The following is a 24,836-nucleotide window of genomic DNA, read 5'->3' on the forward strand; positions in this document are numbered from 1 at the left end:
CTCTTCACCGGCTCATTCAGCCCCCTCACGTTCCACGTTATCAGCCGGATTGGAGGGGCTCTTTTCTGGGCCAGTCCCGTGTCCACGCCTCCCTCACCCTCCAGTCCCCCAGACGGGGGACCCCTGTCCCGACCACCTCTTCTATGTCCCATTCCCATTCAGCCAGTGCAGCAGCAACCCTTTCCCCCCCCCCCCCCCTTCCCTCTCCCCCGCTGGACCCCTGTCTAGCTTTTTTGCTCCCCCAATGTCACTCCCGTTAGTCAGCTGACACCTGCTGACCCCGGCTACCCCCACTATCCCATTGACCTCCCCGTGTGGGAGTTCCCCCTCCCACCTTTCTTCCCGCGCGCGGGAAAAACCAAACCCCGCGCTTTCCAAAGCCCGCTCCGCCCCCTCTGGCACAGCTCCTGTCGCGGCCTTGTCTCTCTCCCCCAGCCCATGTAACATTTCCTGCGCGTGATTGTAATTGACCCCCTATATACAACAACCATCAGACCTCAAATATCCCCCCCACCCTCACAAACCCTCAGTTAGAGTCCAACTTTTCGGTTTGTATAAATGTCCACGCCTCTTCAGGCGTTTCAAAGTAGTAGTGTTGGCCCTTGTATGTGACCCACAGTCGCGCCGGCTGCAGCATTCCGAATTTCACTTCTTTCCGGTGCAACACCGCTTTGGCCCAGTTGAAATCCGCTCTCCGCTTTGCAACCTCCGTGCTCCAGTCCGGGTATATTCGGATCTCTGCATTGTCCCACTTACTGCTCCGCTCCTTCTTGGCCCATTTCAGGACCCACTCTCTGTCCGTGAACCGGTGGAACCTCACCACCATCGCTCTTGGCGGCTCATTTGCCCAGGGCCTCCTCGCCAGCACCCGGTGTGCCCCGTCCAACTCCAGCGGCCTCGAATGGGCCTCCTTGCCCATCATCGCCCCGAGCATCGTGCTCGCGTATGCCCCGGCATCGGCCCCCTCCGCTCCTTCAGGGAGACCCAGGATCCGCAGATTCTTTCTCCTCGACCTGTTCGCCAGGTCTTCGAGTCTTCCCGCCCCCCTCCTGTGTAGCGCCTCGTTCTGCTCCACTCTCACCACCAGGCCCGAGATCTCGTCCTCTGTCTGACCAACTCTTTTTTGTACCTCGTGGACCTTCTGGGTGATCCCTAGTCCTTCGATTGCCGAAAGCATGGGCGCCAGCATTTCCTTATGCATCTTCTCACGATGCTCCTCGAAGCAGTGCCTAATACTCCTGCAGCTCCACTTTGTCTCTGGCCGCCGCCATTCTATCTTTCTTCCCCGGTCCTTCACGCTGCTCCAGCTCCTGCAGCTCCCCTGTGTCTCTGGCCGCCGCCATTTTGTCTTTTTTCCCCAGTTTTTCCCGTTGCTCCAATGCCACTTTTGTGGCCGTTACACTTCGAGTCCGTTTCATACAGGTTGGAGGAGGACCTCCCTCTTACCTTCCCCACGGGTTAGTTTCAAAAAAAGTTCCGTTGGGGCTCTTCTAGCGAGCCCGAAAGTCCGTGGTAGCGGGAGCTGCCGAATCGTGCAGCTCAGCTCCGCATTGCCGCACCCGGAAGTCCAGCTTTTCCTTTTTATCACATGTCCACCAGGCATATTCCAATTTTTTATTTTGGATAGGGCTATCCTCCTTTTGGGAGTGGCGGATTAGTACTCAGCAATTGTTATTTCAGACCATGCCCCACATTCTGTTGACCTGTAGCTGGCGTCCAGCCCCACCCACCGCAGACCCTGGAAATTAGATACTACTTTGCTGGCAGATATAAAGTTTTACGAGCGTTGCCCACTTCCATGGATGATAAATTATCAAGGGTTCTTGCCGTCAATGGGGGGGGGGGATAATTTCTTACGGAGCTTACATGCTCAGGACAACATTGTTGGATCAGCAGAGGCTGGTGGGGGTGACACAGTGGCACAGTGATTAGCACTGCTGCCTCACAGCGCCAGAGATCTGGATTTGATTCCAACCTCAGGTGACTGTATGTGGAATTTGCACATTCTTGCCGTGTCTGTGTGGATTTCCTCCAGGTGCTCCAGTTTCCTCCCGCAGTCCAAAGATATACAGGTTAGGTGGATTGGCTGTGCTAAATTGCTCTTAGATGGGGTTACGGAGATAGTCGGTGCAGACTTGATGGGCCCATTATCCTCCTTCTGCACTATAGGTATTCTATTGTTCTATTTTATGATTCCACTCTATAGAGGTGGATAACCAATACTCGCTCAATCCTACTCCAAAGCTATAGAATCATCATAGAATCCCTATTGGTATGCCAGAAAAGACTACACACCCAGTTCGAACTATTGTCCACTAACAAGGCTGTACATCAGTTACAGCGCTCCAGGATTTTGAGTACAGGGAGAAAGCCAGTTGTCTCCTAGCTCACCAACTTAAAATGTCAAGCGGCCTCCCATGAAATCACTCTGATAATTAATCCGGGTGGCAACCTCATTTCCTCCCCTCTCCAGGTCAGTGTGGGTTTTAAATCATTTCACGACATCCTGTATAATCTGAGCCCCCTGCAGCTATTATATCTGACTTTATGGACAGTCTGCCCATCCCAGCTGTTGAGTTGGATTCCCCCCTGACATGATTTTAAAATGTATTGGGCTGATGCAGTCTAGCAAGGCCAGATGGCTTTCCGATCGAGGTTTACAAGAAGTTCTTGGAAACAGTTCGTACCCTTGTTATTGGGCATGTTCACTAACTACGACCCTCATTCAATCCTATATTTCTTTACACCTCAAGACAGACGAGGACCCGACCAAATGCGGCTCATACCGACTCATCTTTCTTATAAATGGACATTGAGCTGCTTGCTGAGATTCTGCCGCATCGGTTGGAGCCTTGCCTCCCAAGTATAATTTTGGAGCATCAAACTGGCTTTGTGAAGGGCTGTCAATTATGTCCAGTATACACCCCTTTTTAAATGTTATTCTTTCCCCCTCCCTCCATGCAAGCCTGAAGTGATAGTATTGCTTGATGCTGAGAAAGCATTTGATGGGGTGGAATGGGAATATTTATTTGAAATCCTCGGGAGATTTGGATTCAGCAGTAAATTGCCCCCTGGATTTGCTTGTTATATAATGCCCCTATGGCCAGCATTAATACAAACACTCTACTCTCTGATTACTTCCTGTTAAATAGGGTCATTAGACAAGGCTGCCCTTCTTTCTCCACTTTTTTTTGCCTTGGTAATAGAGCAGCTCCTTATAGAGTAGAGGACCTCTAGTCAATAGAGAGCTATTAGTCGTGATGGGGTGGAGCATCAGGTATTTCTTTATGCAGATAACCTACTTCTACATATTACGCTTCCAGCTCCCTCCATTGACGACATAATGGGTACAGCATGCCGAACTTCACCTCCTTCTTAAAGAGGGCCGATTTCACGTTATTGAAACTCCCTTCTTTTGGCCAGATCCGCACCCAAGTCCTGGTAAATATCTAGCTTTGCAGTTCCTCGTCTGTCTGGCCCACCTCGACATCTGTTCCTTGTCCAGGAACTGGTGCATTCGTACCATCATCGCCCTCGGCGGCTCGTTCTTCAATGGCTTCCTCATCAGCGCTCTGTGTGCCCTGTCCACCGCCAAGGGCCGAATAAACTCACCTTCCCCCAACAGCTTCTTGAACATACGCACCACATATGCCCCTGCATCCGATCCCTCGCTGCCCTCCGGGAGGCCAATGATCCTCAAGTTCTGCCTGCGCGACATGTTCTCCAGATCCTCCACTTTCTCTTGCAGCCTTTTCTGGTGGTCCTTCATCAGCTCCATCTCCACCTCTAACGCGGCTAGCTGGTCATTATGCTCAGCAACCACCTCTTCCACCTTCTTAATTGCCTGGCCCTGGGCTTCCAATCTCTGTTCCACACGATCAATCCCCGTCTTAATCGGATCCAGGTATTCTTTTCTTTGCTGAGCAAAGCTCTCCTGGAGAAAGTCTACCAGCTGCTCCGTTGACCACTGGGCCGGCAATTTTGGTCCCTGACCCTCCGCCAAATTTTTCTGTGTTGCAGACTCCACACCCTTCTTCGACCAACGATCTCTCCTTTTCAGACCCCTTCTGGTCCACAAATCCATACACTGGCGGGGAATCTACTCCTCTACCTCACCAATCTGTTTTGTCAATCAAATCCCCCATTAATCGGGGAAAAAAGGTCCCAAAGGTCCACCACGAGCAGGAGCTACCAAATAAGCGACCACTCCATGGCATCCACCGCAAGTCCATTGACGACATAATGAAGGCACTTCATACCTTCAGCTCCTTCTCTGTCTACAAATTAAATTTAGGCAAGAATGTTTTTCCAGTTAACCCGTCCGAAAGGGGAGTCTAATTAGGCGCTTTACCTTTCCGTCTTTTTAGTACCAAGTTTTCACTACTTGGGAGTCTGGGTGGCCCACAACTGGGCCTCACTTCATACATACTCAAGTCCGATCAATAAAGCTGACCTACAGAGGTCTCTATCTTTATTGCTAGGATTCAAATAATTAAGATGAACGTACTTCCTAGGTTTATTTCGCTTTCAATGTGTCTCCATTTTTCTACCTTTTTCATTAAGGTTAACAAATTGATATCTGCTTTTATTTGGGCGGGTAAGAATCCCAGATACCGCAGCATTCTACTGTAAAGGGACAGACAGACTGGGGGCTTGGCCCTTCCAAACATTATCTTTTTACTGGGCTGCTAACATTCCAAAAACGTTATTGTGGTTCAGTGACCCTGATTCTACTTCAGGCCAAATGGAGGCTTGCTCGCACTACTTCTACTCTCCTTGCCATAGTTACTGCATCATTGCCCATTTCTCTTGCTACCAACCCAGTGGTGGTCTCTTCTCTTTGGATTTGGAAACAGTTTCGACAGCATTATAAGCTCCTTTCCCTGTCTTCACTGGCCCCTATTTGTAACAGTCACCTTTCCCTACCTTCTGGATTTGACCCAACATTTAAGTCTTGGAAAGTAAAGGGACTTGAGCATTTTGGCAATCTGTCTGTGGACGGGAGGTTTGCCAGTTTCACTTCTGAGCTAAGCAACTTCTCTCTTGCGTTTTCTCTTCTTTTACTTTGGTTCCACCTTCCTTCATATTGAAGACTATTTTATCCTTGGCCCAGCCTGGCAAGGTGTCTATTTCGGACCTATATGGCCACAGTCTCTGTTTGGACCCCTCCCCACCGAATGGGATAATGGCAAGATGCGAAAGCAAGCTGGGTCCTATACTTACTAGTGAGGCCTGAAGGAAGACTCTTTACAGGGTCAACTCCACATCCTCATGTGCTTGGTTGAGCCTAATTCAATTTAAGCTGTTACACAGGATTCAGTTGACCAGGGCCAGGGTGAATAGGTTTTTTCCAAATGTTGAGGACCGAAGTGATTGCTGTTCGCTTGCCCCAGCTAACCATACACACATGTTTTGATCCTGCCCCAAACCTTCCAGCTTCTGGGCTTCCTTTTTCAGAATTATGTCGGAGAGCTAAAGAGCTGGCTTTTAAAGCAGACCAAGGCAGGCCAGCAGCACGGTTCAATTCCCATACCAGCCTCCCTGAACAGGCGCCGGAATGTGGCGACTAGGAGCTTTTCACAGTAACTTCATTTGAAGCCTACTTGTGACAATAAGCGATTTTCATTTTTCATAATCCAGGTAGATTTAACGCTATGTCCACATGTAGCCATATTTGAGGTTTTGGATTCATCGGCTTTTCACTCTGGGGTAGAGGTGGACGTTGTCGCCGTTGCCTCACTGATAGCCCGGAAGCAAATATTGCTCGGTTGGAAGTCTCCCATTCCGCTCAGTGCCTCTCTCTGGTTGGGTGACTTAATGTCATTTCACAAAGGGGCTGTTTAGCACAGGCTAAATCGCTGGCTTTGAAAGCAGACCAAGGCAGGCCAGCAGCACGGTTCAATTCCCGTAACAGCCTCCCCGAACAGGCGCCGGAATGTGGCGACTAGGGGCTTTTCACAGTAACTTCATTTGAAGCCTACTTGTGATAATAAGCGATTTTCATTCATTCATTTCATTCTACACAGAAAGAAAATCAAATTCACCATTATAAGGTCGGTGGAGAAGTTTTCCCTGAGATGGCAACCATTTAATCCCTTTGTTAAAGATCTTGACACTACCAGCTGTTAGGGGGTTTAGTTACAGTGTTTAAATTAATTATGTGTTTTTGTTTTATATTTGCTTGTAATTTCTTGCACTCTTGCTGGTTGTTTGTTATTATGTAAAACTTCAATAAGCATAATTTAAAAAACAACTTTTCCTCCTGCCCTATTTCATGTTATATGCACTTTTTATGTGCATCAGCTCCTCGCCACTGTTCCATCTTGCTTCTTCACCACCTATCAATATGTGCACTAATTACAGAAGCCCCATATATTTCTACAGGCTATTTTTAATTCATATTCTCCGTGTATAATACGACGGAGAAGAACCAGATACCAACAACATCATTACCTTCAACCAAGCAGAATAGAATAGAACATATAACATGAGGCCATTCGGCCCATCAAGTCTGCAACGACCCACTTAAGCCCTCACTTCCACCCTATCCCCGTAACCCAATAACCCCTCCTAACCTTTATGGCTACTAAGGGCAATTTAGCATGGCCAATCCACCTAACCTGCACGTCTTTGGACTGTGGGAGGAAACCGGAGCACCCGGAGGAAACACACGCAGACACGGGGAGAACGTGCAGACTCCGCACAGACAGTGACCTAAGCCGGGAATCGAACCTGGGACCCTGGCGCTGTGAAGCCGCAGTGCTATCCACTTGTGCTATCGTGCTGCCCTATACTCTGGGCAGCAGCATAATCTGGAGTGACTTGGGCAAGCCATCATCATCAGGGAAGGTGAGATTTGGTGGACAAGCTCAGCAAGCCATCTGCATTTTACTTGTAACCCATGGTACACCAAGACAAATATACAGCAAGATCCACAAATTCAAGATGTATTCTCGGGCTCTTAATACCAAACTTCTTTTTCTGCCATCTTAACTTATCCCCTCTCTTTTTAGTTCCTTTCCTGCAGCAAAATGCATGCAAACAAGAGGAAGACAATCCTGCAGGTGTACTGTTAACGCACCACTTTTTAAAACACCAACAGAGATCAGTGCTCCATGTGGATTAGATCTTGAACCCGAGAGGTCTGCAAATGGGTAAAACACCGAGCAGCAGCACGTGCTATTGGCAGGGATAGCACAGGAGGTTGCTTGTTGAGTGCATGTTCCTCTCCCAGATCTGCACAAACCATCCACAAATGAGGACTCCCAAGGGCCCAGCCATGAAAGGAAAACTTGTGCAATTTTCAAACAACTGTAAGAGATGTTGGAAGGTTTGTCAGGAAGGGAGCCAATTCCTATATTTTAGCATTGTCTGCACTTCTGAAGTACTTTAACTATGAAACACTTTGGAATATCTGTCAATGTTGAAATGTGCTATACAAATATAAATTCTTTTGGCAAAGGAGGAATCAAAGAGTTAAAGAGAGGGACCATGTTACATTGACTGAATAGCTAAGCAATTAACAGATCTCACACATTGCTTTCTGCAAGACATTGAGGTGGCCTCCTTTTGCTGCTCCTTCCTTGACCAATAATGACAGCTGCTGCTTTGCCTTCTCCAAATTAAGGACTCTCAGTATGGTTTGGTGGTAAAGTATGCAAGACACTTCTTTGGTGTGGGAGACTTAATGCAACATCCTGCTGGGAGCTCCTGGACCCGTCGAGAGACCTGAACCACTTCATCGCTACGGTGTGCGCATTAATGATCCTAATGGACTCAAACTTTGATTATACCTTTGTTGCTTAGTTATTGTGGGTTTGCAGAGTTATGAGTCATGTCAGCCCCATGGGAATCATCCTGTCACTTTCTTGGGTGGCCAGATCCAGTGTATTATGGAAAAATATGCTTGACCCTGCTTATCTGATCAACCACGTGCTGCACAATAATGGGGACCAGCTTTTTCTAATTACCAACATGGCTGACTAATGTGCTGCTGGCAAACTCTGTAAACAAGAATACTCCGTGTGTGGAAAGTCAACCACTGCTGAAACTCCTCATGAGTGCTCCTGAAAACTATTGAGATCAGTGGGGACGTTTATATGCTGTTCTGTGATGAAAGCTGTTAGTCATGTGCTTAATGTAACTATAAACTGAAGACTGGGAGATGCAAGTGATGTCCTCTGTCAACTGAAAGTAACCACTGGTGGAAGGGCTGTGGTGACTTTAATAGTTATTGGCAAGTCATGGCCCCCTGTCCTGTTGCAGGAGATTTGCCAAGTCTCCTGGAAAAGCACAGCACTAGGCCGAAAATATAATTTGCTGCACTGACTGCCATTTTAACCACCCACCCTGCTTGCATCTGGTGGACATGATTAAAAATTGGCCTGTGTGTGGCTAGGTCCTATTTATGTATAACGACCCAAAGAGGGTGCTGGCAACCATGGACTTTCATTGAATTAGTCCATGATTATGCTTGGCAGTGTACTGCAGTGGTTTGCCATTGCTTTCTGCAGTATGGCTGAGCAGGAAACTCGCACACTTTACTGCCTACACACCTTCCATGGCCATCAAGCCCTGAAGTAGGACTTGAATCCAGTTCTAGCCTAGAGTTGGGAACGCTGCTCACCTAGCCACAAGACCTTCTTTATTCATGTATATACAAATTAATTTTAAGTATGCATTTTAAATCTTGATGAATTGTTAGTTAGCTAGAGAAAATAAATAGTAATAGTGAATGATTTCTTTGACACCCGATGCTTCCCTAAACCAGGTTGGTCTAAATTTTTGAAATCAAATCCCATCAATCAAGTACACTGTGTAAATCCAAGATTTTCTTTATTTTTCAGATCTAAACTTAGTCTGTTTCAATCAAGAATAAGTTTACAGAAAGCAAGTGTAAAGGTGAGTTGTGCAACAATTTGAATGACTGCTGTTTCTTGATCTCAATCTTGAGCTATTAATTTTCATACAATATTTCTGCAATTTGTTCCATGTCTGTTTAGTTTAGCTAAATGGATGTTGTCGAAAATTTTGAGCAATTTTATCTCAAGGCTTTCCTTGTCCAGGTGAAGTGTATTGTAACAAGATGTGAACTGTTTATTTTCCTACATTGGGGTAGAAGGATTAATTGTGCACAGTTAACAGTACCTTGGCAAGAAACCCTGAAGCAGTAACAAGATTGAAGTTGGAGAATTAAAACACAAGCCCACCTAACTACTTAAAACCCATGATCTCTAAATGAGGAATTGAACACATTACTTGGGTACACTAATCCACTGAACATTGTAGTACAAGGGTCTGAACATATAGGGTTAATGTGGGACTGAGTACAGGACTGCTCGCATTGATTTACAAAGACACATGACCCATGGGTCAGTGTGGTGTTGAACAGAGACAAGTGTAGACATAAGCATGGAGGCAGCTCCTAGCTTGTACCCTTGACTGTACATGGTACATGTAACAAGTTCTAGTAGGTTATAAAGACTTACAATTAACCTGCGAAAGACTACGGAGACTTACTTAAGACATATTGATCTGTAACCGACACCCACACAACATGATAGCAGTGGTGGGATTAAAACCCAGAATCTTAGAAAATGAAAGACAAACTGAAATGCTGTAAGACTGAAAAATTCAGCAATGCATTCTGACCTGAAAGAAGCTCCGGAAGAAGCATAGAGGAAAAGTCGCCAGGAAACACTCCCAAAGAAAGACTTGGAGGCTGAGGCAGAGATTTAAAATTCCCTACTGGACCAGGAGACTCAGTTGAATCTCCCTTAGAAGTCTAGCTTCAGAGTGCGGAGTTGAGAGAATCTCGCAGGGTGAGTTAAATCTTTTAAAATTCCACACTGCAGCAAGTCCTGAGATATCTTTAAAGTAATTCAGTGTCAGAAGTGCTGTATGAAGGAGACCAGTCGCTGAAACGTGATCCCCAAGTTGGATCCTAAGCCTGAGGTCTTAAAAAAAGAGAGAATTCATTAACTATTTGGGGATGCCATGACTGTCCAGCTGTTTTATTTTTAAAGCAGCAACTTCAATTTGACTGACTCAACAGTTTTAAAAAGTAAACCTCCTGAAAAAAAGTCTATAGGCAGACATTGTTTTTTTTTCAAAAGCATAGCTACCATCATTGTGTGGAACCCGCCAAAACCGGCAAGCGCAGGAAATCCCTTTATCTCCAAATGAACGGCAACATCATCTCTTAAAGCTAAGCATACACTTTTTAAAAATCCACCCTTCCAAGTCAATCTGGACTAATCCAAGACCTAGACCAATAACAAAACTAGGGACTTTGAAACATAGAAAATAGATGCACGAGTAGGCCATTCAGCACTTCGAGCCTGCACCCACAATTCAATATTATCACGGCTGATTATGCAAATTCAGTATCCCACTCCTGCTTTCTCTCCATACCCCTTGATCCCTTTAGCTGCAAGGGCCACGTCCAGCTCCCTCTTGAATATAGAACATAGAATTTACAGTGCAGAAGGAGGTCATTCAGCCCATCGAGTCTGCACTGACTCTTGGAAAGAGCACCCCACCCAAGCCCAAACCTCCACCCTATCCCATAACCCAGAAATCCCAGCTAACCTTTTTGGACACTAAGGGCAATTTATCATGGCCAATCCACCTAACGTGCACATCTTTGGATTGTGGGAGGAAACCGGAGCACCCGGAGGAAACCCACGCAGACACGGGGAGACTCCGCACAGACAGTGATCCAAGCTGGGAATTGAACCTGGGACCCTGGAGCTGTGAAGCAACTGTGCTAACCACTGTGCTATCGTGCCGCCCTAATATATCTAACTAAATGGCCGCAGCAGCGTTGTGTGGTAGAGTATTCCACAAGTTTGCACTCTCTCAGAGAAGAAGTTCTTCCTCATCTCAGTCCTGAATAACATACCCCTTATTCTTAGGCTGTGACCCCTTGTTCTGGATATCCCCAACATCAGGAACATTCTTCCCGCATCTAGCCTGTGCAGTCCCATCAGAATTTTATGTTTCTATGAGATCCCGTCTCTCTTCTAAACTCCAGTAAGTACAATCCCAGTCTATCCAGTCTTTCTTTATTTGTCTGTCCTGCCATCGGGAATTAATCTGGTGAACCTTCGCTGGACATCCTCAATAGCAAGAATGTCTTTCCTCAAACTAGGAGACCAAAACTGCACATAATGCTCAAGGTGTGGCCTCATCAAGGCCCTGTATAACTGCAGCATGACATCCCTACTCCTATACTCCAATCCTGTCGCTATGAAGGCCAGCATGCTATTAGCTTTCCTCAACGCCTGCTGTACCTGCATGCCAATCTTCAGCACTGTTCCCCATCATGAAACCCAGGTCTCATTGCACTTCCACTTTTCCTAAACTGCCACCGTTCAGATAATCTACCTTCCTGTTTTTGCCACCAAAGTGGACAGCCTCACATTTACCCACATTCTCTTGCATTTGCCAAGTATTTACCCACTCAGCCAGCCTGTTCAAGCCACCCTGTAGCCTCTTTGCATCCTCCTCACAGCACACACTGACACCCAGCTTAGTGTCGTCTGCAGATTTGGAGATATTGCGTGCAGTTCCTTCATCAAAATCATTCATGTATATTGTGAACAGCTGGGGTCCCAGCACTGAACCCTGCGGTACCCCACTAGTCACTGCCTGCCACTCTGAAAAGGGCCCGTTTATTCCCACTCTCTGCTTCTTGTCTGCCAACCAGTTCTCTATCAACGTCAATACATTACCACCAGTACCATGAGCTTTAATTTTGTTTACTAATCTCTTGTGTGGGATCTTGTCAAAGGCCTTTTGAAAGTCCAGATACACAACATTCATTGGGTCACCTTTGTCCACTCTACTAATTACATCCTCAAAACGTTCCAGAAGATTTGTCAAGCATGATTTCCCTTTAGTGAATCCATGATCACTTGGACTGATCCTGCCCCGGCTTTCCAAATGCTCAGTTATTTCCTCCTTGATAACTGACTCCAGCATTTTCTCCACCACCAATGTCAGGCTAACCGGTTTAAAATTCCCCATTTTCTCTCTCTCTCACCTTTTTTTTTAAAAAGTGGGGTTACATTAGCTACCCTACAATCCATTGGAACTCATCCGGAGTCTATAGAATGCTGGAAAATGATCACCATTGCGTCCACTATTTCTAGGGCCAGTGCCTTAAATACTCTGGGATGCAGAACATCAGGCCCTGGGACGTTTCGGGTTTTAATCCCAACAACTTCCCCAATACAGTTTCCTGACTAATAAGGATTTCCTTCAGTTCCTTCTTCATGCTCGACCCTCTGTCCCCTAAAATTTCCGGAAGGTTATTTGTGTCCTCCTTTGTGAAGACCGATCCAAAGTATTTGTTCAACTGGTCTGCCATCTCTTTGGTGCCTATTATGAATTCACCTGATTCTAACTGTGCGGGACCTACATTTGTCTTCACCAGTCTTTTTCTCTTCACATATCTGTAGGAGCCTTTGCAGTCAGTTTTTATGTTTGTTTACTCTTGTATTCTATTTTCCCCTTCTGACTGAAACCCTTTGACCTCCTCTGCTGAATTTTAAGTTTCTCCCAGGCCTCGGGCTGGCTGCTTTTCCTGGCCAATTTATATGCCTTCTCTTTGGCTTTAACACTATCCCTGATTTCCCTTGTTAGCCATGGTTGAACCACCATCCCCTTGGAGGAAAAGATTCTTAAAATACAGCACCACTTCAAGTTTAAATTAGAAAATCAGAAGAGCAGAGGCTCAGTTGAAGACAACATCATTGTAATACAGGGAATTTAATGAATTATCAGTAAAGTTCGAAGAGCTACTAAAATCATGCAACGTTTATTTTAAATCCAAGAAGCAATAAAATACTTGAAAGAGCTAAATTAATTGAGAAGCCGACTGCCAGGGGAACCAGTTGATTTATTCATCCAATGATCAAGGATGGCAGACGGTTGTGAATATGGAATTTTAAAGCCTGAACTCTTCAGAGACCGAGTAGTGGTAGGTGCACCCTGACCTGCAAGCAAAGGAAGATCTAACCTCGGAAAAGGCAACCAGATAGTTCGACAGTCGAAACTCCATGAGCAACACAGGACTATCTCAAGAGAAGAGAATAAAACATAACGCAGAGGACAGCCCTCGGTCCATCTGGTTAAACTTCAAGGACACAGCAAAACTCAAGTCCGAGGAAGCAACAAGGAATGGGCCAGCAGAGCAACCATGCCAGCGCTATGGAAAAAATGTCCTCACAGCAATGTACTGCAAGTGCAGCCCAATGCTTCCAAAGCAACTGGATTTGACACCATGGCAAACTGCAAGGCAAAACCTTTGAAATGCATGGATGGCCTAAAGACGGTCCACGAGGTCAAGATGGCAAACAGGGCGAATACACAGCCAAGCTCCTGGGTTCTTAGTTTGTAATGCAAAGATTTCTGTCATGGCCTTCAAATAAATTTTAAATTGGATACAGGAGCCTGTGTTGTAGCCCTGTCAGTCAAAGAGCCATAGCTGAAAGACTTCTGGCTTTGAACAACAGACACACCACTTTACGGGCCCGGAGGAATCCGACTTCCAGTTATTGATACGATCCTGGAACCACTGAGATATGGCGACATACAGATCCTCCAGCTGATCTAGGTCATCAGTAACGAGCTTTTCTCTTTCCTGAGCAGCCTTGGATCTCCTCAAAATGGCCTATGTAGATATGAATCATCTCAAAGCAACTGTCACTAATCCAACAGAGCTGAATGTTCCCGAGTACTCAAACAAAAAAAAATCCTGACTGGGTCTTCATCTTTGAACTTTCTTCTCTCTTTGCGGAGCATATTTATCCATTCTAGGTACAGATACCAGAAAACTTTCAGTGTTCAGACTAGTCAACCATCCAGGAACTCCCTCCTGTGGAGGGGGTAAGGAGCGTGATCAGTCAGCAGTCTCTACATCTGACTCTGAAGATGGCACAGCAGGCCAACACTGCAAATACTGTGCCTACACTACAACTCCCAGCCAACCAAAACCGCAAGAGATGCTGAAACCTGGTAGCAGCTGTCAATGGCTAACAACAAAAAGCAAAAGTTAAGCATACCACTAAACCTTATTCTCATCACAAGAACGGATTCCTCAGCCAGAGAGGATAGCAAGACGACCCACATGACAAAAGTGAAGAAAGAAATGATTATGATTGGACGCGATGCCTGTCCATCCTGCAAGAAACAAGTTATAAAGTAGCAGCAACCACTGATCAATACAACAGCCAGACAGACCAGGTGCAGGTCAACATGAAGGAATGGAAGAAAAGAATGACAGCACATCTAGGTGCCATCTCAACCTCAAGCGACTTGAAGCACCAACAATGACAAAGCCGACCAATCCTCTGACAAAACGGACATGGAAGGGGTATAAACCTTCCAGACAACCTGAAGCATTAAATTCAAGGACTCTAATAAGGGGAAAACTGTGGCAGTGATAATTTAGTAATAGCGATTAGGCAGTAACAAAAATATAAATGTATGGGAGTGATAATGTATGACATGAAGTAAACTAATATAACTCCAATACATTAGATAAAAACTTGGGCGGGGGGGGGGGGGGGGACCGTGAGAGTCTGACACATAGAGTTAATGTGGAACTGAGTTCAGGACCACCCACACGGTGCTGTAAGTAGGCACATGACTCACCCAGGTACCAATTGTACCAAGATGTGTGTAGGCCTGCAGATTTAAGGTTTTGAGATATAAAACCCTTCAAATTAAAACAAACTCTATGGTCTGAATTTTTAATTTCTAACACGAGGGTTCTTGGTTGTACTCGACCTACAAGGTGCAAATAACTAGTATTTATGAATCGAATGGAATTCATAAAGCAATATTTTACATGTACTTAACAAGAAGCAGTGAAGACAACATAGAAGTTTCTCATCTCTCCCAATATCCCAGGAAATCTTGATTTTGTCAGCATAGGCAATGGGAGGGATTCTCCGGCCTACCAACCGCGTGTTTCTCGGTGGTGTGTGGTGGCACACTGCTTGCTAGTGGCGGGAGTCTCTGCGTCCACCACTGTCAATGGGAATTCCCATTGAAGGCACCCACACACCGTCGGGAAACCTGCAGGAGTGTGCTGCCAGAGAATCCCGCCACCTGCGAACAGCCAAAGAATTCCGGCCGATGGCTCTCTTTGTCTTTGAAGTCATTTTGGACTGTGTCCAGAAGTGTCGTGCCCCAGAAGCCATGGTGACACTATGCCAATGAGTGCACTAATTCTCTAAGTTTTATCCCCATAATTCACTATCCAGCAGTCCCTTTTTTGGAGATGGTCCAAATTCACTCCTCCTATTAGCCACAGGATACAAATCATCTCCTGTCACCCCACCTTTGCAATCCCCTGCTTTATAGATCATAAACTCTAGATGTACACATTCCCTCACAAACAAATGCACGTTTCCTTTCCGATTCAGAGAAGTCATAAATAGTCCTATTCTCTTGTCAACATATCTGAACACAAGCTGCCCCACCAAAGCTACTAAAATCAACAGTTAAGAGTGCTTGATATCATAATATCAGAAAATAAACTAGTTCCTCTCTGGTACAGAGCCACTAAAGTAATGCATGGTTTGTTTAACATATCAGGTATCATTTTAAGTGCACACTGTTTTAGCCATCCCTTCAAATTAATTTAAAAACAAACACCTAATTGTATTTTGGCCATTAAGACAGCTTCAGCTGGACTCAAATGAGCTCCTCATAAAACAATAAACTAAGTTTGTTTCTTCGCAAACATCTGATTTTCCTGTTTCCCCAACTATCTTGACTGTTAATTGCCCAACAAGTCAAAATTGAACCACTCAATTATATATTGTGGTTAGAGTAAAATCCATAGATATTACAGATTCTAAAAATTAATAGAATTCTCAATCTTACAGACCAAAGCATTGAGACAGCTCCTACCTTATACTGTACTTGGCTGCTTGCCCCCACCATGCATGTCCTAATTCAAGTATGAATGCAGACTGAGCTTTGCCAACTCTCACATCTAGGTGCATATGTAAAGAAAACGTAAGTGAGATATCACTGGTAAAGTTCATGAACTACACAAGTCACTGCTTTCAGAAACCCAACTAAAAAATAAAAACAAAATTAACTTCTTTGAAATATCACAATAGAATAATACTTTATCAGAAATATTCTTCCAAATTTAGTTGAAAAGTCCAACTTTGTGGTTATCAAATAATGAGCTCCTTTTGCCAAACGGAACATAGTAGGTGAAGGGCATTAAATGCTTTTGTCAGTCATTTCAGCAGTGACCGTGATCTGGGTGCCCCACATATCTACTCTACCCCTTTCATGCTTCTATTGCAAGGAAAATCAAGTATAATGCTGAGAAACCTAAATAAGAAAATATTTTTAAAATAGTGAAGAGAGGTATAACTAAGCCAAGAATGGAGCCATTTTACAGATTATACCTGTATGGTGGCACAGTGGTCCACTTCTGCCTTGCATCGCCAGGGACCCAGGTTCAATTCCAACCTCCTTGACTGTGTGGCGTTTGCACGTTCTCCCCATGTCTGCTTGGGTTTTCTCCGGGTGCTCCGCTTTCTTCCCACAGTCTAAAGATATGAAGGTGAGGTGAATTGGCTAACTTAAATTGCCCCTTAGTGTCAAAAAAGGTTAGGCGGTGTTACGGGAATAGGACGGGGGGGTGGGGCTGGGTGGAGTGCTCCTTCAGAGGGTTGGTGCAGACTCGATAGGCTGAATGGCCTCCTTCGACACTGTAGGAATTCTAAGTTTCTATAATAAATTATCTAGAGGGAAAACTTATTAAAATATCTTGAAGTAAATTCGGAAACTTTTGTGAGCCTATTCGACATCCAGTAGTAATTGTTTTGTTTGAATTCCAGTTAAAAGCAAGACGCAGTGAGTGCAATACAAAAGCTAACCATGCTAGAAATGACTATCTTCTCACACTGGCAGCTGCAAATGCACATCAAGACCGCTATTATCAAATAGACCTGGTTAACATGATGATGGTAAGCAAACCTTTCTATCCTTGTGTTTTGTGATTCAGAAGTCAACAGCAAAATTAAGCAGAGCAGTAATGTTTCATCTCAGATGCTTGCTTTACCTGACATTAGTTTTTGAATCTGGAGTCTGACTTGCAAGTCTTGTTACATGCAGTTTTTGCATTCCTAATATTGCCTTGCATGGTTGCACCAAAACAACAGTCACTCAAACAATGAAATGCGTCATCAGCCACAAAATGATAGTGTTATGGGCCAGGGTTTAGAGAACCCCAAAGTGTATCATGGAGTTCACATGACCCACTCTACAGGTGTGGTACAGTAGAAATGGAAAAGTATTTTTTAAAGCAAAACAATGTTTATTCTACGAACGCAAGTTAACCTTTTTAAAACATACAGTGAACATCTTACCAACCATCAATTCAAATACAACCCCCAAAGGCTACAACACTAAGTAATCTTTTAAGCTTTCCTTTTACCATCCATACAACTTAAAAACAAAACCTTCAACAGAAGCACATCAGGTTAAAGTCACCACTGAAAACATTTATAATTCCGAATTCACCAAATGATCACGGGATAGTCTTTTCACGGCAGAGAGAACAGCAGTACACCTGCTCTGTCTGGCTTCAGCTCCATTACTGAAAACAAAACTAAAACACACCCTGCAGCAAACAGCCTAAAACAAAAGTAAAAAGCTGACAGCCAATCCAGCTCCACCCACACTCTGACATCACTGCAGTAATATGAGCAGCCAAACATTTCTTAAAGCGACAGTCTCATGACAATAGTTACAGGATTTCCAGAGGAAGCACCTCTTTAAATTGTATTCTTGTGTTCTTTAAGTCAAACCTTTAAAATTGTGTACTGGATGGTGTTAGTGAAATACTTGGGTACCAACTAATGTAATGATTTGAGCAACAATTGCAAGTTAATTTGAATTTGTTTTTTGTTCTTCAAATTTTCAAAAGAGGGACTCATCTTACATCTTCCCAAACCGGTTATCATTGCATTTCGTCTTTTTCTCAAGGAATTATTTTGATCTCAAGTTAAATTGTACCTGTAGTGTTGCTGTAATAGAAATTGTGATGATTGGTGAGGTCTATTTTTGAGGTCAGGTTGCAAATTGAGCCTTTGCAGTATTAAAAGATTGTTTCTGTATGATTGTAATTTTGTAGGAAGTGTATAATTTAGGTAACTGGTTCATGTTACCATGTTAAACCTTGAACAGGCCAGATTTTAGAAGTCAGTCATTTTTATGAATGCCATTATAGTTCATTTCCCATTCCTCTTTCCAACCCAGATATGTTGTCCACTCTGACCTCTGCTATGCTCCTCTGCCTAACTTCAAAGTAGTCTGATCCTAAATACTTCAAATTTGGCTCTCCTTTTAACCTAATGTTGAATGTGCTGATAGGTCTGATCTGACCGATCCTACTAATCGGCATTGGTTCAACTAATTCAGTAGCTCATTCGAAAGTAAACATTTAAATTGTTGCTAATGAAGTTGAAATTTGCCATTTTATATCTCTATATTGCAATCAATTTAATCCTTGAGCATAAATGTGACTGTAATGTGAATAATACCATTATTTTTTTATTCTAATGGCCATTTAATTATCATTTTATAATACAATTCAACCATTAAATACCTAACAAAGAACAGTACAGCACAGGAATAGGCCCTTCAGCCCTCCAAGCCTGTGCCGACCATGATGCCTGTCTAAACTAAAGCCTTCTGCACTTCCGGGGTCCGTATCCCTCTATTCCCATCCTATTCATGTATTTCAAGGATAAGCCTCTTAAACGTCGCTATCGTATCTGCTTCCACCACCTCCCCTGGCAGCATGATCCAGGCACTCGCCACCCTCTGTGTAAAATCAACTTGCCTCCCACATCTCCTGTAAACGTTGCCTCTTGCACCTTAAACCTATGGCCCCTAGTAATTGACTTTTCTACCTTGGGAAAAAGCTTCTGACGATCCACTCTGTCCATGTCACTCATCATTTTGAGGTGGAGATGCCGGTGTTGGACTGGGGTGAGCACAGTAAGAAATCTTACAACACCAGGTTAAAGTCCAACAGGTTTATTTTGAATCACTAGCTTTCGGAGCACTGCTCCTTCGAAGGAGCAGTGCTCCGAAAGCTAGTGATTTGAAACAAACCTGTGGGACTTTAACCTGGTGTTGTAAGACTTTTACTGTACTCATAATTTTGTAAACTTTTATCAGGGCGCCCCTCAACCTCCCATCGTCCCAATGAAAATGATCCCGAGTTTATCCAACCTCTCCTCATAGCTAATACCCTCCATACCAGGCACATCATGGTAAACCTCTTCTGTACCCTCTCCAAAGCCTCCACATCCTTCTGGTAGTGTGGCAACCAGAATTGTACATAATATTCCAAGTATGGCTTAACTGAGAATCTGTGCAACTGCAACATGACTTTACAATTTTTATACATAATGCCCCGTCCAATGAAGCCAAGCATGCCGTATGCCTTCTTGACTACCTTATCCACATGTGTTGCCACTTGCAGTGATCTGTGAACCTGTACGCCCAAGTCTCTCTGCTGTCAATACTCCTAAGGGTTCTGCCATTTACTGTATATTTCCCATCTGTATTAGACCTTCCTAAATGCATTACCACATATTTGTCTGGATTAAACTCCATCTGTCATTTCTCCGTCCACGTCTCCAAGCAATCTATATCCTGCTGTATCCTCTAAAAATCCTCATTACTATCCGCAACTCCACCAACCTTTGTGTCATCCGCTAACTTACTAATCAGACCAGTTATATTTTCCTCAATCATTTATATATACTGCAAACATTAAAGTCCCAGCACTGATCCCTGTGGAACACCACTAGTCACAGCCCTCCATTCAGAAAAGCTACCCTCTGTCTTCTACGATCGAACCAGTTCTGTATGCATTTTGCCAGCTCACCTCTGATCCCGTGTGACTTCACATTTTGTGCCAGTCTGCCATGAGGGACCTTGTCAAAGGCTTTACTGAAGTACATGTCGACAAAATCCTCTGCCCTTCCTTCATCAATCATCTTTGTCACTTACTCAAAAAACTCAATCAAGGTAGTGAGACATGACCTCCCCTTCACAAAATCATGCTGCCTCTCGCTAATACGTCCATTTGTTTCCAAATGGGAGTAAATCGTGTCCCAATGGATCCCCTCCAATAATTTCCCTACCACTGACATAAGGCTCACCGGCCTGTAATTTCCTGGATTATCCTTGCTACCCTTCTTAAACAAAGGAGAAAAATTGTCTATACTGCAGACCTCTGGAACCTCACCTGTAGCCAGTGAGAATACGAAGATTTCTGTCAAGGCCCCAGCAGTTTCCTCCCCAACCTTCTTTAGTATTCTGGGGTAGATCACTTCAGGCCCTGGGGACTTGCCTCAAGACACCCAATACCACCTCCTTATCGACATGACCCATGTTATCTTGTCACCCTTCCCTAGACTCATCATCTGCCAAGTCCTTCTCTTCGGTGAATATGGATGCAAAGTACGCATTTAGTACTTTGCCCATTTCCTCTGGCTCCACACACACATTCTCTCCTCTGTCCTCGAGTGGGCCAACCCTTTCCCTTGCTACCCTCTTGCGCTTTATATACAGATAAAAAGCCTTGGGATTCTTCTTAATCCTGTTTACCAATGACTTTTCATGACCCCTTTTAGCCCGCCTGACTCCTTGCTTAAGTTCCTCCCTACTTTCTTTGTATTCCTCACGGGCTTCATCTGTTCCCAGCCTCTAACCCTTAATGAATGCTTCCTTTTTATTTTTGACTAGGCTCACAATATCTCTCGTTATCCAAGATTCCCGAAACTTGCCATACTTGTCCCTCATCCTCACAGGAACATGCCGGTCCTGAATTCTTATCAACTGACGTTTGAAAGACTCCCATATGTCAGATGTTGATTTCTCCTCACACAGCCACCCCCAATCTAAATTCTTCAGTTGCTGCCTAATATTGATACATTATCAAATTATTGCCAGATTTCTACCTTCCTGCCACTGCTCTTTCCTGGGCCAGACTTCACCTTTGTCTCCAGTTCTCTCACTCCCATTCAGATAAGATCATTTCTGTTGGTGCTCGAGGTTTGGCACCCCAAGTTGCCTCCGGGTTTCCATTACACCCAAATTTCAAAATTTAGGGCATTGAACAAAAAAATTAAGATATGCATAATTAGAAAATGTTTGCAAGATTTGGAGACTTGTACAAGGAGAGAAAATGAGAAGTCTGTAGGCTGAGAAAGAAACAAGTCATTTGTGACATTGAAATAAATAAACAAAGGCAGAATATGACCATAGAACTTGAATAGACGATGAACAAAATTGTAGCAGGACTGAGTAACTTTTTAAACTGTCCATGAGCAATACTACAGAGCCTTAATTGTCTATTCCTAATTTTCTGATTGCTCTGTACTCAAAATTTTGGCCAAGATTTTTAAGATGGCGAGGTTTCCCCACCATGCTACCGGAAGTCAGTGGAGAATGCATCACCACCGGTACTGGCTGCTGGTCAGAGGCCCTTCCACCCCGAGTTGGGAGAAAGTCCTGCTTCAAAGAGCTGGAGGCCAATCTAGTCCCAGCACTGCCAAAAACTGCAGTAGACAGGTCTGGGATTGTTACTCAGAATCTTAAGTCCTCAGGGAGGGGAGTGAGGCCTGGTGGAGTGGTGGCTTGGGTGCGTTGAGGGAGAGGCTGGGAAGGGGTAGTGACACCCAGGAGGAGGGGTGTGGGAGGGAGGAGGGGTGTTGGTCATTGGTCACGTAACTACCTCACCTGTGGCACCGTAAATTTGCAGAGAATTCAGGTTGGGGAGGAAAAGCCGTTGAAAAGCCAGCCAAGGAATTTTAGGCCTCCCTTGCGTGCCAACCCGCCAGTGAGGATATCTTAATTTCTGCCCATGGCATTTTTCATCACTTGCTTAGCATCAATCAAGTTCCAGAACCAAAAGGAGAAAAATACTCTGGAGCCAGCCTTCTCTTCACAAAAACTCCCCCCAAAATACCCATTAGCAGCTAAAAATGAGAAAATGTTGGAATAGTAGTAAGACACAGAACATTATCAGTAAAAGTACTGCTGAGTTTATCAAGTTTTAAAGCTCAGCATAAGATGATTGATATTAAAGGTTTTTAGATATGTAGGTTTTATATGAATTGGAAAAAATATTCTGCTATTCTAAGTGCTAGTTCTCCTAAGATTGTTACAACAGTGTGATACAAGTTTTTCTTTTCGATTAAAATCTTCAAACTTGTATCTTGTCTTAGCCCAACTGTTTGCTTGCATGAGTTGAGGATTTAGAGCAGATAAATTGTTTTAAATTAATAATAATGACACATTTTATTTAAAAGAAATTAGTTGCTTTCAGCTTTGTAGGTAATTAATAAAATTTGGAATGTACAGGCCTAAGGACTAAATTAAAATTGACAAACTTCAGTTTTTGCTGTCTCCCTGTCGCACTGAGTATTTTCCTCGGGTACCCATGTGTTGAATACATTTTACGAATAAAATAGAGAAAGGAGGACTTAAATGATGGTGATTGTGTGAATTATCTTTTCACACGCTTAACGGTGACTTATTTGGAAAATAAGCTAGATTGGCATTAGTAAATTTTGTTTTTGTTTGGCTTAGTAAACCGTTGAACATATGTCAAACATGCATGGACTATGGGATATCTTTCGATAAATTACCCTTTGTTCTGTATATGTGTAGACATAGTTAATAATGAAATATGTGTGTTAACATTTTCTACGGGTCCCCAAACAAAAGGCAGGGTGAGTTCTCAGGCGAGGTACCAGGTCAACATTTTCTTCTTTAAAATAAATTATGCTACTTAGCTATTTTTGCTAAAACGTACAAATTCAACTCCCATCAACTTTAAAGGCACAGTGAGGACACTGTGGACTTGAACTCTTGTAATGGCAATGTGAAATTGAATTAGTCGTGATAAAGTTGCCAGCTTATCACCTCCTTTCCCATTCCCCTCAATCTCCGAATAGTTTATAGCACAGGTGGAGATCAGTCAAGTCGATTTAAAAGCAAAATGTTTGTTTTTGAAGATACCCAGCCTTGCTCTCTATGAAATAACTCCAAAGTTCAGCCTCAAAGACACACAATATTGAACAGCTGGAGCAGGCACAATGTAATACTTTGTTCTGAAGTGAAGAAGAGAGGTCTGTTTGCAGACATGGAAAACATTTGAATGTAATTATTGATAATTCACTGACAGTTTTGTGCAGCTGTTAGCAACAAAACTAATTAAATGGTTGGTTGCATCTCGAGAGTAGTTGAAACAAGTTATTCTAACCTTGCAACCCTAATTTTGTTGAGGCCATATTTGGATTACAATATGCAATTTTGGGCATCCTGCTTTGAAAGAGCTTTGCATTGGATTACATCGATTGTGTTTGAAGATCAGATAGTATGTATGCATAACCTCAAATGATTAAATAGTTGGGGCTGAATCATCAAAAGGATATATTGTACATGCTGTGGAAGGAACAAGCTTGATGAGCTGATGTATTTTTTGTTGTGTGCATTATATTTTGATGTGAACTTAATCATTGGTCCAAAGTTGAACTAAGCTTGGGAAAACTTGAGTCTGTAAAATTGTTATCATTAATATGGAAGAAAAAAGAAAATTGGATGTATTGTAAACCTTGTAAAAATATTTTTTTCATTCAAAAAGGTTTATTTGCCCAAACTATTCCGACCAGCTCAACTGCAGTACCTATTAAGTAAATATAAAATTATTTCCTAAAATATGCATTTTTCTTCATAAACCATCTTTAGCTGTCTGCATAAAACTTAAACATTACTTTATTCATTTTCTGTTCAGTGCTTATCTACCCGAAACGTTGTTGACATCAAGGTGAGAATAAAAGTAGAACTGCGCCCTTGGCAGGAATGGGAGTTTCTGGTTCCAAAGTTTACATTTGTAATAATAATAATGATCTTTATTGTCACAAGTAGGCTTACATTGCAGTGAAGTTAATGTGAAAAGCCCCGAGTCGCCACATTCCTGCACCTGTTCAGGTACACAGCGGGAGAATTCAGAATGTCCAAATTACATAACAGCACATCTTTCGGGACTAATGGGAGGAAGCAGGAGCACCCGGAGGAAACCCACGGAGACACTGGGAGAACGTGCAGACTCCGCACAGACAGTGACCCAACTGGGAATCGAACCTGGGACCTTGGCGCTGTGAAGCAACCGTGCTAACCACTGTGCTACCGCGCGGACCAGCTGGAGGGTGTGTTCGCGGACATCTTCAACCTTTCCCTACTCCAATGCGATGTTCCCACCTGCTTCAAGAAGACCACCATCATACCGGTGCCAAAGAAGAACTAGACAACGTGCCTCAATAAATACCGTCTGGTGGCCCTGACATGCATCCTAATGGAGTGCTTCAAGAGGTTGGTCATGAGGCACATCAACTCCATACTCCCAGAATGCCTAGATCCAATGCAATTCACATACTGCCGCAACTGGTCCATAGCAGACACCATAGTTTCATAGACATAGAATTTACAGTGCAGAAGGAGGCCATTCAGCCCATCGAGTCTGCACCGGCTCTTGGAAAGAGCACCCTACCCAAGGTCCACACCTCCACCCTATTCCCATAACCCAGTAACTCCACCCAACACTAAGGGCAATTTTGGACACTATGGGCAATTTTAGCATGGCCAATCCACCTAACCCGCACATCTTTAGACTGTGGGAGGAAACCGGAGTACCCAGAGGAAACCCATGCACACACGGGGAGAATGTGCAGACTCCGCACAGACAGTGACCCAAGCCGGGAATCGAACCT

The 24,836-nt window shown here is 43.9% G+C and overlaps 1 protein-coding gene across 1 annotated transcript in view; it reads left to right on the plus strand.

Annotated features, from left to right (window-relative positions):
- The window catches only part of LOC140391992 (F-BAR and double SH3 domains protein 2-like), a 346,281-nt gene that overhangs the window by 197,471 nt on the left and 123,974 nt on the right, over positions 1-24,836 (plus strand). Inside the window, 2 exon segments of the mRNA XM_072477113.1 lie at positions 8,847-8,901; positions 16,878-17,006. Of these exon segments, the coding sequence (XP_072333214.1) occupies positions 8,847-8,901; positions 16,878-17,006 (184 nt within the window).

This window comes from Scyliorhinus torazame, chromosome 15 (assembly GCF_047496885.1).
Source record: "Scyliorhinus torazame isolate Kashiwa2021f chromosome 15, sScyTor2.1, whole genome shotgun sequence".
NCBI lineage: Eukaryota > Metazoa > Chordata > Chondrichthyes > Carcharhiniformes > Scyliorhinidae > Scyliorhinus > Scyliorhinus torazame.